At 44.7% G+C, this 14261-nt stretch overlaps 2 protein-coding genes across 13 annotated transcripts in view; one reads left to right on the forward strand and one right to left on the reverse strand.

Moving 5' to 3' along the window:
• Window positions 1-476: 476 nt before the first annotated feature.
• LOC137208055 (octapeptide-repeat protein T2-like) lies at window positions 477-1456 on the reverse strand. Its single transcript, XM_067708505.1, has 3 exons — window positions 1077-1456; window positions 790-928; window positions 477-524 (listed from the first exon to the last, which is right to left on the reverse strand). Exons 1-3 carry the CDS (start codon window positions 1454-1456, stop codon window positions 477-479), a joined length of 567 nt encoding a protein of 188 aa, XP_067564606.1.
• The window catches only part of RALY (RALY heterogeneous nuclear ribonucleoprotein), a 79541-nt gene continuing 65882 nt past the window's right edge, over window positions 603-14261 (forward strand). For 3 of the 12 annotated variants that reach the window (XM_067707859.1, XM_067707860.1, XM_067707862.1), the window contains exon 1: window positions 603-904. The gene's annotated coding sequence lies outside the window, so the exon portion shown is untranslated. Of the gene's footprint in view, window positions 905-1286; window positions 1772-1927; window positions 2001-14261 lie in introns of those variants that run through there. The other 9 variants (XM_067707858.1, XM_067707856.1, XM_067707855.1 and 6 more) reach the window with 8 other exon arrangements.

The following is a 14261-nucleotide window of genomic DNA, read 5'->3' on the forward strand; positions in this document are numbered from 1 at the left end:
CTCAGCTTCCGGGCCCGCCTCCTTCTGTCCCGCTTCAGTCTTTCCTCCGTTTGGGGCTTCTCTTCAGCCCCGCCTCCAACACGCCCCGTTAAGGGCCCCTCCTCCCCCAACCTCGCCCGGGCCTCCCTCCACCCTTGACTCCTCCTCTGGGCAGGCCTCCCTTTAGCCCCGCCCACACCCCCTCCTTTCAAGCCCGGCTCTGCGAGGCCGCCAATGTCTTCCATACTTGTCTCGCGCGCCTCTCTTCACTGCATCATCACTCTCTCAGACCCACCCCTCCTTACGCTCGGTTCCAGTGTAAACCAGTCTCTCTTCCCGCCCTAGCCCCGCCTCCTCAAGGTCCCACCTCAGTCCTTCCTCCCTGTCAGGCCCCTCCCCGACCCCTCCTTCCTCTTCTCCCCGCCGTAGCTCTGGACCTTTCCAAAGCTAGGTTGAGGGGGTAGGAAGAGCCCCTGCGCCTCGGGGGCCGGGCTGTGTCACGGCGGGGCTGCGGACTCCTCGCGCTTGAGTCGCCAGGCCCGTCTCTGGAGACAGAGGCGGGGGCAGGGGGTGGCGGGGCCAGGGCCGGAGTGGCGGGCGGGGCCGAGTTGAAGGAAGCCGCTCCGGACACCCCCACCCCGGCACGCCTCAGTGGTGCCGGCCAAAGGAAGGACTGGCGACTGCGGGGCTCGCGCCGCTGTCAGTGCGGCGGGGTGCGCGAGCAGCTCGGCGCAGGGTGGGCAGAGCAGAGAGAAGCTGAGGGGGCGGTAGCGGCGGCAGCGACTCCCGCGCGTGTATTCAGTTCCTCACGCTGCGGCCGGGGCCGCCTTTTTCCTCCCTCCCTCGCTCCCTCCCTTCCGCCCCCGAGTGCGGCGGCACCGCCTCCTTCCGCGCCGCGCGGCTTCCTGCAGACCTCTCAGGGCGGGTGAGTGGGGGCCGCGGGCGTCTCCTTAAAGGTGTGGGGAGGGGGTGCTCCTTGTTCCTTTTCGGTCACCCACTTCTTCGCGCCGGTCGCTGCCTATTTTTAGAAACTCTTTTTTTCGGCCGTTCGGGGAGTCCCGGGAGCCGGAGTAACTCCCGGCACCCTGCCCCCGCACCTTCCCTCCACCCGGGCCTGCCGCCCTGGGTCCCGGCAGCCCTGGCGTTCCTTGCCCGCCTCCTCCCCGCGGGTCGGACCTGGGCCGGGAGTTGGCGGGGTGGGCCCGCGCCCGCTCGGAAGTTGGAGTCTTTTGTGTTCGCGCCCCGCCCCGCCCGGCGAGGGGAGGAGGGGGGAGCGGAGGCCGCGCTGGGGAGGCCTCGGGCGGGCCGGGTCCCGGCTCTGGCCTCGGCCCCGGGTTTCTTCCGGCTCTCCCTCTCGGGCTGGGTCTGCGGGTTCCCGGAGGCGATCAAAACTGGTCCCGCCTCGCTCCCTACTGGCCTGAGCGCCTCCTCGACCCCCCTTTCCCGGTCCTGGGCTTGTTGCACACCTTGGGCTCATAGAGGAACAACAGCAGGCCCTCGAGCTGGGGCCGTGTTCCGCGCTTCACGCAGCCTTTTCGCCGCCGAGCCTCAGTTTGCCTTTCAGTGAACAGGGAGAAAGAATGTCGCCTCGCAGGGTGTTTGTGGATTCAGGGAGGAAACTAATGTGTGCGAGAAGTGTTTAATACCAACAGGTAACATTTAATGGACTTGACTCAGGAACTTCGCAAGCCTTATTTCATAGAATGCTCACGACGGCCTTCTGAGGTTATCCCCATTTACAAAAGCAGCAATCAAGGCGCAGAGAGGTTAAGTAATGTGTTCTAAATCACAGGTAGGAGCCACAGAAGTGTGAAGCCGTGGTGCTGGTACCTGTTATTTATTTCTTAGTGTGAACTTGTGTAATCTCTTAGTGCAGAACCGATTTTGAGTCACATCGTTAGTTGGGATACCTAACTAACTCCGTTCTCCCTGATTCCTTGCCCGTTAGAAGCTGATGGATGCAGAGGACTCCAGATCTCAAGCACAACTGAAGTTCCCTGGGGTTTTGGCTCAGGGAAGGTGTAAGTCATTTAAAGCAGTGAGGTTCATCCGTTTTTTGTTTTTTGTGGCTTGTTCCTCCCACCAAACCTTGCTTGTTCTCTATAGGGTTTAGATTTATAGCTCCTGGTTGGGGGAGGGGGAGCAGAAAGTGGTTCAAGTCAATTGCTTCAACTCCCTGCCTTCAAATAGAGATTTATTTCTCTTATTTTCAGATAAGGCCCAGAGGGGTAAAAGTGAACTAAAATTAACTTTGGTAAGTGTTCTAGTTTTCCAGTGTGTTTGATCCCTGGTGTCTAAAGATCAGGCAGGGGAGTTCCTAGGCCAGCTCTTGCCATGTCTCCTGATGTGTGCTTTAGTTCTTTGGAGTCTGGAGGTCTGCTGTACTCTCCCCTTTCCAAGATTCTGGATTTAAAAGTAGTGGTATGTAGGACCTGGAAGGGGTCTTATCTGGTCTAACTTTTTTTATCTGCCTTTTCCCTCTTTCCTGTTAACTGAATCTTGGAAGGGGGAAGTAAGTTGTCTAAATTCACAGACTGCTTTAGTGACAGAATCACAACTGGAATTCCAGTCTTCTGACTTCCAGTGCAGTAATATTTTTATTTCTACTGTACTCTGCCACCTTTTGAAAGGGCACTAAACTACTTATTCAGGTCTGAAGACCAAGAATCCCAAGTAACTTGAAATCACAAAGAAGTTGTTTAGTCCCAGCATTAAAAGGAGGCCAGGTTTTGTGCACAGGAGTACCAGTTCTCATAAGTCACCACTGTTATTTTATAGTACTTTATTTATGGTTTATAGTTTTGTTTTATAACTGTTACCTGATTTCATTTCTCATCAAGTTCTGTGAGGGAGCTCTCAGAGTTTGGTTTATATCTCCTTTTTACAACTCTAATTGAGAATTAAGACATAGCAAGGTTAGGGCACTTGCCTTACTTAGATCACTGGATTAACAAGTGGTGAGTACAGGGCATCTCTCATGGACAAAGGATTTCATTTGATGTGGCATCATGAACTCAGTCACTCATTGTGGCTCTCTGAGCCTCAGTTTCCTTATCTGTAAACTATCACAGGGTTGGGTGGGGACTATGAAAAAATGGCTATGAAAGTGCATTGTAGTAGTAGGCTAACATTTATTAAGTACTTTCCATGTACCAGTCACTGGATTAAGGACTTTCTATGGAGTATCTCATTTAGTCCTCAGAGCTACTGTATGAATTAGGTATATTATTAAATTCCTTTTGCAGAAGAAGAAACAGGATTAGAGAGGTTACATGACTTGCTCAGGATCATGTAATTGATAACTGCAGACAATATAACTTTAAAGCTGGTATGCTTTTAATTTATTTTTTTGTAAAAATACATGTAAGATAAAATTTACTATTTTAACTATTTTTAAATGTACAGTTCTGTGGCGTTAAATATATTCACATCGTTGTGCAACCATCACTACCATCCGTGTCTAGAACTTTTTCATCTTCCTCAGCTGAAACTCTGTATAAACACTTCCTCTCCTCTCCCTCCTGGCAATCATCATTCTATTTTCTGTCCTTGTGAATTTGACTACTCTAGGTACTTCATGTAAATGGAATCATACAATATTTGTCCTTTTGTGACTGGCAAAGCTGGTACTCTTAGTGCCTCCCTTAAGCCCTAGGTGCTCTGAAAATGCAAAATGATTATTAGTTCTCATCTGCAGTAAGGTGTGGCATGCAGCTCCAGAGCAAGAACCTAGGCCTGGCTGTACCACTCTGGTTAAGCCTCCCCCCCCCTCACCTTTGCCCCTTCTGTATCTTCCAAAGGGAACTCCTGCTCTTGAAATAGAACTCAGAGGACTCCCCACCCTTGCTTTGTTTGCATCTTCCTTTCTGGCTGTCCTGGGTTTGGGCATATGGGACTGTAGTGATCAACAATAGCAGTGCTGTGACAGCAGCTTGGATCAGAACTACTCAGGATGATTAAATGGATTATCTTTATGAAATGCTCCCTCTTTGTGCCCTCCTCTTTCCATTAAGGCACACAAGAGCGATTAGCTTTTGGGTTCCTAGAGGGTATTTATGGCTCCTCATTGCTTGCAGGTAGTTAAGATGGGATTAAATGCTGCATTTAGTCTTTCAAAATTCCCTTTGTTTTGACTACTTCTGTGTCTTTGTGTGTTTTGGGTGGTGTGGTGGTGGGATGTGGTGTTTATGTTTGTGAAGTGTAGTTGGAATTTTGTCATGATGCCAGCAGGGGGTTGGGATGGGAGGTGTTCCAGAGATGGATAATAGGGCAACAAACACAGATCTGAGTATGTTGCACTTTCCTTAAAAATCTGATGGCCCAACATTGCCTACATATTAAAGTTTAAACCCCTGAGTGTGATAATAAGGTCAGAGTGTATTGAAATGTTTATTGGATAGAATCTTGTAGTTGAGGGACTTAAAATCATGTAGACCAGCCAGCCACCCAGCCAACATTTGAATAGGCTACCCGTTGAGATTCTGTTTCATTGGGCACCACATTATTGGAAAATTTTCCATTTACAGAACAGTTATTAAACATCTGCTCCGCACTATACTAAGCTTGGAAATTTGGGTGTCTCAGGGGGAAGACAGGCAAGGAAACAGGCAGTGTGGGAAGTGTTGTGACAGGAACAAGCACCATGAGAGCACGGAGGAATGGAACTAACCCAGCCTTGGAGGGTCAGGGTGGGGTGGTTCATTGGAGAAATTGGCTAGGCCTAGACCTCAGAGAAAAGACTAAGCTAGGAAAAGAGGAGATTTGGGGAGCTGAGGAGGAGACAGGTAAGACTGTTCTAGGCAGAAGGGAATAGCAAGTCTAGAGATGGTGGTGGTAATAGGTGAGACTTTTGGCCATTTACTATATCTACCAGATGCCATTTTAAGCATTTAATGTGTGTTAACTCATTTCTTTCCATAACCATCTTGAGGGGTACATACTGTTATAATTCCCATTCTGTAGGTGAGGAAGCAAACCCAGAGGGGTTAAGTAAGTTTAAGATTTCTGGGTGGAGCATGAAGCATGAGATGGGTGATGTAGCAAAAGATGAGACTGGCAAGGTGGGCAGAGCAGAGGCCAAGTCATGAAAGGCCCTTATTGCCCAGGTTGAAGAGTTTGGACTTCATTTTGGTGAGGGGACCATGATCCTGTATGCATTTTAGAAGGATATCAGTGGCTCTTTGGGGAGTGGATTGGAGGGCTAGAGCACCATGGGCAAAGAGACCAGTTAGGCTTTTGCAGTAATGCAGGTAAGAGGTGATGGTGTTTCCAATGAAGGGTGTGTGTGTGTGTGTGTGTGTGTGTGTGTAGAAAAGAAGATGGAATTAAGTTGTGAGACACTATCAAAGACTGTTGGCGTGGAGGATAAGGAAGAAATCAAGGAACACTTCTAGATTTCTACCTGGTGCAGTTGTATAGATGGGGATGCAGTTTATTGAGGTGAGGACACAGGAGAAGGTGGGGGGAAGATTTCTCATGCAGGGTCTTATTACATCTGCTTTCATTTACCTTCATCCAGTTATTGATCATAGTTCTCCAAGGGGAGGAGAGGGGAAACGGGTGAGGGAGAGTATGGCACAGCAAATTTGATAACTATCCCTGGCTAAAATGTTGTAGACACTAGTTTTGGAAAGGAGGAAATAATTAGAACCTAGACATTCCAGACCTTGCACAGCTCTGAAGACTGCTTATGTTAAAGTCAAGGAAAGCTTATGTTTTCTCCAGACAACATTCTTTGGCATTGCTCTCCCCATGTGCTAGTGTCCCTCTGTAATTCACCTCTGCTTACTCTGCTAGGCACTGAGAAAGCAAAGATGAATAAAACATAGCTTGAGAAGCTTGCATTCAAAAGGGCAGCAGATCTCAGCTTAGGTACTGTAGTGGAGGGGAGAGAGTGGGGTGGGACAGGATGGGGAGGGACTAAGAAGGATTCTTATTATGGGCAGGAGTCAGGAGACTCTGCTCTGTGTGCCAGTCTTTTCCTCAGGTGGCAAAAGTCTACACCTACTCAAAGGGCCAGGTTTATTCATTTGAATAATGATGAAAAATAATGACTAGATGACCCCCAGGGTCCCTTCTAGCAATAACATTTTATGATTCTAGATGATGATTCAGACAGTATATCTCTTGGAGAGGTATTTTCTTCCTTTCTTTTCCCTCCCGCTTCCTCTTCCTCCCCTTTCTTCCTTAGGCAGTAGTAGGGATGTTGGGGTGGAGATAGGGTTTTCACATGAGTGTCTGTTAAAAACCTAGTTTTATTCAGTTTTAGCTTTATGTATAAAATGTACAACTGGAGGAGAGATGATGGCAGTAGTAATGTTAGCTTGCTGTCCTACAACTGACCCCTGGGTACTGTAAGGAAAGTTTCAGACCCATGATGGATGCAGCTCACAGACTCTCAGGACTAGAGAGAAAGGGGCAGTAGGATAAACTGGGAGCCTAGTCATGAGCCTGAGGATAGTTGGTCTGGTCCCTGCTACTAATAATTCAGTGTATGGGCTTGGCCAAGCCCCTTTCCTTCTCTGGCCCTGTTGCTTCATAAAATAATCAGGGGGCCAAAGGGTGAGCCCTGGGTACAGAAAAAGGATTGGAAGTTCCTCTCTAATGAGGAATAATTATTGAATAACTAGAGACAGGCATCTGCCCAAGTATTGCTAGTTATGTCTTCTGGCTGTTTCTACAGCCCTTCTTTTTTCCTCAGTCTTTCTGTCACTTCATAATGGCCTCCATATGAATAAATCTGCTGTGCCTCCTGGGAGGAGGGGAGGAAGGTTGGGATATTATCTCTGGGTTCTGGTCTACATCCCCAACGAGCCGTTCAGGCTGCCTACTGCCCCCTGCTCTCCATGCTGGGGTAGGGGTCGGGAGTTTTTGGTTGAATACTCAGGTTTTCTTAGGCTCAGACATATGTATTTGGAGTGCTCCACTGACTAAAGTGCCAATCTGGCCATCCTCCCAACATGCCCAGTGCAGTTCCACTGGGGGGGAATAGCATTCAGTGGGCCTTTGATGCTTGCCAAACTCATGTTAATTGTAATTACCTATTACTCCCTGGGATCTCAGTCTTCCTGTCTGTAAAACAAGGGGGTTGGGCTGATGTCTGGTTTTATGGGAGTGGCTTGAGAATTCATTTCTGGAAGAAGAAGGGGCTTTGTTAGAGTATTGAGAGTATCTCACAGGGTTAAATTCTGGGTTCGCAGATACCTTTCAGTATATAAAGAGATGGATATTGCTTTTTAGAGTGGACAGATTGCTGAAAAATTGCTTGTGAGATGAATTTACCAAATTGTCTACTGAGTTCCATTATAAACGTGGAGCTGTTGTCCCATTGGACAAACTTGGAGTCCAAGACTAAAAAGTTATATTTAAATATGTAGCAAACTGTTTAAAATCATAGGATAAAAGGAAAAAAAAAAAACAACACTATAAGATTCCCAAACACCACTAGGACTGGAAAAACACTAGACCAGAAATTTGCATTTCCTTAGAGCTTTGGCTTTATGAGGTAGATACTCTGCTGTGGTTACCTGGCCCTTGAAATGCCATCTGTAGAGACTGAAGAGTTCTGTTTATTTGTCAAGGTAAGAATCATTGCCTTATTCCAAGTAAGTATTCTCATTTACAAGGTCAGATTTACAACCTGGTCAACCTATCGTTGGCCAGGTTTTCTTCATTCCAGAGGCATTTATCTGGTATTTAGCTATCTCCTGTTTGTTTGTTTTATTAAGAATTTCACTAAGCCTAGTTAACGTGTTTGCATGGTGTCTGTTGATCTGTTTGTCTAGTTTCCTTTGTAATTCTTTGTGCTAGTGAAAGCAAGCTGAGCAGTAGATTTAAAAGAATCATTTCCATAACTCATTATTTCTCTGGGTCTGGGTTTCCTTTCTGGAAGGTATGATCATGCTACACTGAGAAGTCAAATGTTGTTTGCTGCTTACACAGACCGTGTTAAGGCTTTGGGACTTTGTTCTTCCAGATAGTTGTAAGCTGACACTGAGGAATGGTGCTCTCAATATAATGATAGCTGTGCCTGAATCAGTTGAACACAAGAATAACTTTTCTTCATACCTTAAAGACTCACCCTAAATTGATTTTTCACACCAATTAAAGTTAACTAAAATTAGGGTGTTAGGTAGTTACCATGCTAAGTAGGTTACCTAGCTGCTGTAGTAAGGTTATGCTTGGAAGTCCAACTGCTTTCCATCCCTAAGTTCAACCATTTGTTCTAGGAATTTGGAGTACCTACTATGTGTTCTCCCTATGGAGAACATACAAACCAAACAATACATGATTCCTGCCCTCAGATTACATTCAGTCTGGAGAGAGAGACAGATAAGTACAGCAGGTCCTAGCTTATTCTTACCCGTGCTTCCTTGGCCTGTATGTTTTGGTTGAGGGTTCAGACTGGAAATGGCAGAATTGATGGATGTATCACTAGGCAAGGAGACCTATTTGAGTATCTGACTTCCAGTGTTCCAATTTGGTTTTGGCCTTCCTTCCTTCTCTTCCTTTCTTCTGCCTGTTATCTAGATTTTCTTCTCTATTGCTGACGTGTCCAGCAGCCAGTGTGTAAAGTCAAGAACCTTAGGGTAGGGGACAGCATTGTCCTTCAGGTTTGGGTGTCCAGACATCTGCCTAGTGCTTTCCCTATTCTTCTCACATCAGTTCTTTGGCTGGTTTCCAGAAAGGGTTGATATTGTCTAGCTTCTTATTTAGGAATGAAGAAAATTGTTTCATATTAAATTAAATTTTATACTCAGTTTTGAAATAAAATAGCTATTTTGCTTGCAAATGGAATTATTTGAGGTGTGGTTTCTGGCATTTTTTTGACTATGCTGCACAGCCTGTGGGATCTTAGTTCCCGAGCAGTTATTGAACCCAGGCCCTCAGCAGTGAGAGCATGGAGTCCTAGCCACTGGACCGCCGGGGTTTCCCATTTGGTCAGTTTTTGACTTACTAATTATGACTAAACTGTGGTTCTTGAAGCCCATTGCTGCTATCTCTGCCAGCCTTCTTTGAATGCTTTGCAGCATGGAGCCCTAGGAAATGGAGGGAACGTTGAGGTTACCCTGTCTTGAAGGGCTCTTCCTCTTCCCTTGTCCCTATTCTCAAAAAAAAAGTGTTATTTGGGATGCTGTGTTGTGCTCATGATTTCTTCCAACAATTTCGCATTGCCTGGGAGGTCTAGAAGAAGAGGAAATACGCCTGTGTTCGTCCTCAAAGGTTGGGGACAATATTGAGATCAATTTGGCCAAACTGTATGGAGCCCACTGAGTCCTCCCTTGGTGCTGTGAGGGATGAAAATGTGTAAAGCATACTCTTGTCTTCAGGGAACCTGTGGTCTCTTTGGGGAGACAAGGTAATCATGAAGTTGTAGCTGATAATGAGGCAGTTTGGTGTAGAGAGCTTGGTTTGGAAGACTAAGGTCTTACTCTTGTTCCCTGGAACTAATTTGGCCAGGAAAACTGGAATAAGTCATTTTCCCCTCTCTGAACCTCCATATTCTCATCTATAAAATGGGGTTAATAATCTGTATCTTGCCTTCCTCACAGTGTTATTGTGAAGAGCAAGTTAGATGTTACTAAAAGTGCATTATAAAACCAGATGATGCAATTTATATGTGAAGAATTCATGAGTCATTTGTCAGAGGTAATAGGTAAATAGCAGAGTTTTCTATAGAAGGGGAGATCTCTTTGGGCTGGGGTGATCAGGAAGAGTGGTCTGGACCAGTCTTGGGATTGGGAGAAAGAATGCTAGAAGCATTTAGACAGAGGCAATGATGGAGCAAAGGACTATAGGCAGAACTGTTAAGGGGCAGCAGTGAGTGTTTTAGGTTTAGTAGTTATTGACAAACAGTTTTCAGAAGCATACCAGATCAAACTCTCATCAGCTATGTATGAGAGAATTCCTTTTGCTCCATGTCCTTGTCAACAGTTAGCATTATCTTTTTATTTTATGTCATTCTTGTTGGAGTGTAGTTAGAGAAGTGAATTGTAAGAACCACGATAGGAACTCTCAGGTGGTACCATACAGGGGTAAAGTGATTGGTAAGTTCAGAGGAGGGAGAGATTGCTTCATTTGTGGGTGTGTGGTGCCTAGGGAACATCTATGGAGGACTGAGCATTTGAGCTGGGCCTTGTAGGATAAGGACAGTGACCATGTATTATCTAGGACCATCCCAATGTCTAATATTCTGTCTTGCTGTGCTTATAAATTATGAAACACCAATATTTTTATGTCTTGGCCAAATCTCACAGACTACCCAGAAGCAGCGCCCGGATATCTTTTCTCAGTTGCAGTGCTTCTCTCTCCTCCCACTTTGTTTCCAGAAAGTATGATCACAGGAGATTTAGGCTCCAGAGATGGAGAGAGGACATTCTGTGCAACGGGAACAACTTGAGCGGAAACACAGATGAGCAACTAGATCAAGCGGCATCCATATTCCAGCTAATGAGCAGAGTGGGGAGGACATGTCCCATAATTTGGGGGTTGGTGATACCTTCTCATAGTCTCCTGGAGCAGGTGGAAAAGGTAATAATGTACTCAAGCCAATTTGTATTTAAATTGATAGGATGAGAATGACCCCTTTGCCTATAATTACATCATTTCGGGGAAGAAATTAATCCAGCAAACAGTCATACTTGAAGTATGTCGAAAGAGAGTTTGTCTTCTCTTAAAATGGAGGGGGAGGAAGGGGAACGCCAGGACCTAAAGAACTTAGTCTCTCAGCACTCATCTATTACTTGTATATTTGCTTGGAAAAATTACCATTTCTTTGTCAGCTTTTATCCTGCCTGGTAGACCCTAGCTGGGTGTTTATTTTCTGTAGTTTTACCAAATCACTTTGAAGGCTGGTGTGAACACTGATCATGTCTTAGAGTCTTTCTTCTTTGTTCTGTCAGCAAATACTAGAAAATGTACCTTAAATTACCTGTTTTTGGGAAACAGGGTGGCCCTGCCTGCTCCCACAGAGGCATGTTAAACATTAGTCAGCTCCTGAACCTGTGTTAGGTCCTGGGGTATTTGTCAGGGGACACTGGGGGTGTTAGAGCTGCCAGTGGGGACATTGACCAGAGGGTATCTAGGCCTTCTGTCAAGGAGACTTGTCAAGTACTTGATTAAAAATCTGACCTGGGTTCTAGACCTAACTCTGCCATTTATATTAATAATAGCTGCCATGGGACTTCCCTGATGGCGCAGTGGTTAAGAATACGCTTGCCAATGCAGGGGACACGGGTTCAAGCCCTGGTCCAGGAAAATCCCACATGCTGTGGAGCAACTAAGTCCATGTGCCACAACTACTGAGCCTACGCTCTAGAGCTCGCAAGCCACAACTACTGAGCCTGTGTGCCACAACTACTGAAGCCCATGTGCCTAGAGCCTGTGCTCTGCGACAAGAGAAGCCACCGCAGTGAGGAACCCCCGCTCATCACAACTAGAGGAAGCCTGCACGCAGCAACAAAGACCCAACGCAGCCAAGAAAAAAAAAGCTGCCATGACTTGGGTGCCCACTGTGTTGAGATAGCATATTGGTGCCTTGTGTTCATACTAATAGAGCTGATATTTACTGACGGTTACTATGTGCTGAGAGCCCTTTTGTGTGTGTGTGTGTGTGTGTAACCTTTATAATATAAATTTATATATAATCTTAAGGCATATCTTATATGTAAAATTAATGTATAAGACAGACATTTCATATAAAGTTTCAACATATTGTATATGTTGTGTATACATATACAATTGTATATATTGTATATAATTTGTATATATTGTATATATATTGTATATAATTTAAATATAATATACCTAAGTATATATTAAAAATCATTCTTACCTCAACCGTAAAAAGTAGGTTCTGTTGTTCCACATCATATAGGTAAGAAACTGAGATACCAGTAGGTTAAGAAATATGCCCATAGTCACACTGCTAGTAAATGGAGTTGCCAGGATTTAAACCTAACCAAATCTTCTTTTTTAATATGGAAAATTTCAAACATATACAAAGTAGACAGAATAGGTTAATGAAGCATGATGTACCCATCATTCAGCTTCAGTAGTTATCTATTCATGGTCAATCTTATTTCATTTATACCCTTACATACTTCTCATCCTGTGCTTTGAAACGTGGGTATGATATTTTGTCCTTAAGTATTTCACAATGTATTTTTTTTAATTTTTAAACTTTTTATTGTCGTAAAGTATATGTAATATAAAAGTTACCATTTTAGTTATATAGTTCAGTGGCATTCAGTATGTTCACATCATTGTGCAACCATCACCGTTCTAGATACTTCTTTTGTTAAAAAGCTTTCACGGTGTATTTTTTAAATTATTTATTTATTTATATTTTGGCTGTGTTGGGTCTTTGCTGCTGTGCAGCGAGCGGGGGCTTCTCTTCATTGTGGTGTGCGGACTTCTCATTGTGGTGGCTTCTCTTGTTGTGGAGCATGGGTTCTAGCATGTGGGCTTCAGTAGTTGTGGCATGCGGGCTTGGTACTTGTGGCTCGCAGGCTCTAGAGCGCAGGCGCAGTAGTTGTGGTACACGGGCTCAGTTGCTCCGTAGCATGTGGGATCTTCCTGGACCAGGGCTCGAACCCGTGTCCCCTGCATTGGCAGGTGGATTCTTAACCACTGCGCCACCAGGGAAGTCCCACAATATATTTCTGAAAGATGATTTTTTAAAACACAACCATTATCACATAATAAAATTTAACAATTCCTTAATACCATCAAAATCCAGATTGTGTTCGAATTTCCCATTGTCTTATAAATGGCACAATCTTATTTTTACAGTTTGACTTAGGATTTACATAAGGTCCATACATTGTAATTGGTTGTTATGTCTTTTAAGTCTTTTTTAATTATAAGTTCATCTTTTTCCCCTTTTATTTGTTGAAGGAGTTGGATTGTTTTTCCTGTAGAAATTTGCTCATTGCAAATCTGTGGTTTGTTTAATATGTTTCTCTGTCCTCTGTGTTTCCTGTAGATTTGTGGTTGTATCTAGAGGTCAGTATCTCTTAATCCTCATAGCAGCCCTACAAAAATAGGTATTCTTATTTTGCAGACGAGAAAACAGACTGAGAAAGTTTGGGTAACTTGCCCAGGGCCTCACAGCAACCATGGATTTGAACAGACCTTCTTGCCTTCAAAACCTATGCTCTTTTCTTTTCACCGTTCATCCATTCTGTGAGCTTAAGCAAATCATTTTCAGTTCTCTGGGCCTTAGTTTCTTTGTGTGCATTGAGAGCTCTTACAGAAGTAGTGTTCTGTGTCCCTGTGACCATTTTAGTGCCCACCATTTGACGGCATGATACTAGATGCTGTGGGTGATACTCATATGAATAAGACTGTTTTCAAGGAGCACGTAGTCAGCCAGGGACTGAGGACCATACCGTTTCAGACATGGAGCCTATTTTGGCCATTGCGGGGCTATAGGATCCTTAATCCCCCATAGGATTCCTAACTAACCTCCCTACATCCTGTCTTGCCCTCTCTCAAGCCATGCCCCTCTCTGCTGCCAGTTGCCTTTTCCTAAAAACCATTTTTGTTGTGTTCTCCCTGCTCATAAATCCAGCTTGAGGGATCTGATAAATAAAAGTTTTTCCAGCAATAAACCTTCCCTCCTTGGATTGAGTTGCTATTTCAAGGGCAGCTAGTCTTTTTTCTTTTCTATTTGGCAAAGGTATTATTGCTTTTATGGAAATGGAATCTGGAGATGGTAGAATAATGATGGAGTGAAGCATGGGGAATGCCATCTTGATTCAGGGGAGTGCATACATTTAGCGTTGTACTGTTTACTCCCAAGAACATCCGACCGTAATGGGGCAGTTGTGCTGTTTTGCAAAGAAAAGGAACTTTTAGTTGTGGAGTCCAGGGAGAAGACTCTTAAAAGTATCCTTTTGAGATACCTTCATCTTATTTCTGAACCTTCATCTTATTGGCTAACCAAGCCATTAAAATGAATGTGTTATATAGGAATAGAGTCAAGCAGAGCAGTGTTTTCGGTCTGTAGTAATTTGGGTGGCAGACAGGTGGCATTGGGGTCCAGGTTGATGTACAACTGATACAGGTAGTGAAGTCAAAAGTCAGGAGAAGTAAAGTTTAGGGCATTTGTATCACTGGAGTGCCTTGCATATAATAGTTACCTAATATCTTTTTAGAGTCTTTAAAAAAAATACTTTGACAGTGGATCAAGCCAGAGGAGAAGGCTGTGAAATCATGGATTCTAAAGCTCAGGAGCCAAGTGATCCAGGACCCTGGATAGCTCCTTGGAAAAGCAATTC

The sequence above is a fragment of the Pseudorca crassidens genome, chromosome 15 (assembly GCF_039906515.1).
Source record: "Pseudorca crassidens isolate mPseCra1 chromosome 15, mPseCra1.hap1, whole genome shotgun sequence".
In the NCBI taxonomy this organism is placed as follows: Eukaryota; Metazoa; Chordata; class Mammalia; order Artiodactyla; family Delphinidae; genus Pseudorca; species Pseudorca crassidens.

Bases quoted from the DNA above. Each gene is read 5' to 3' on its own strand.
- LOC137208055 (XM_067708505.1), bottom strand. From the start codon at position 1,456: ATGAGCCCAAGGTGTGCAACAAGCCCAGGACCGGGAAAGGGGGGTCGA. The intron at 929-1,076 runs GTGCGGGGGCAG...CACACCTTTAAG, and splicing joins CAGGCCCGGGTGGAGGGAAG to GAGACGCCCGCGGCCCCCAC. The intron at 525-789 runs GTGAGGAACTGA...CTCTGTCTCCAG, and splicing joins AAGGCGGCCCCGGCCGCAGC to AGACGGGCCTGGCGACTCAA.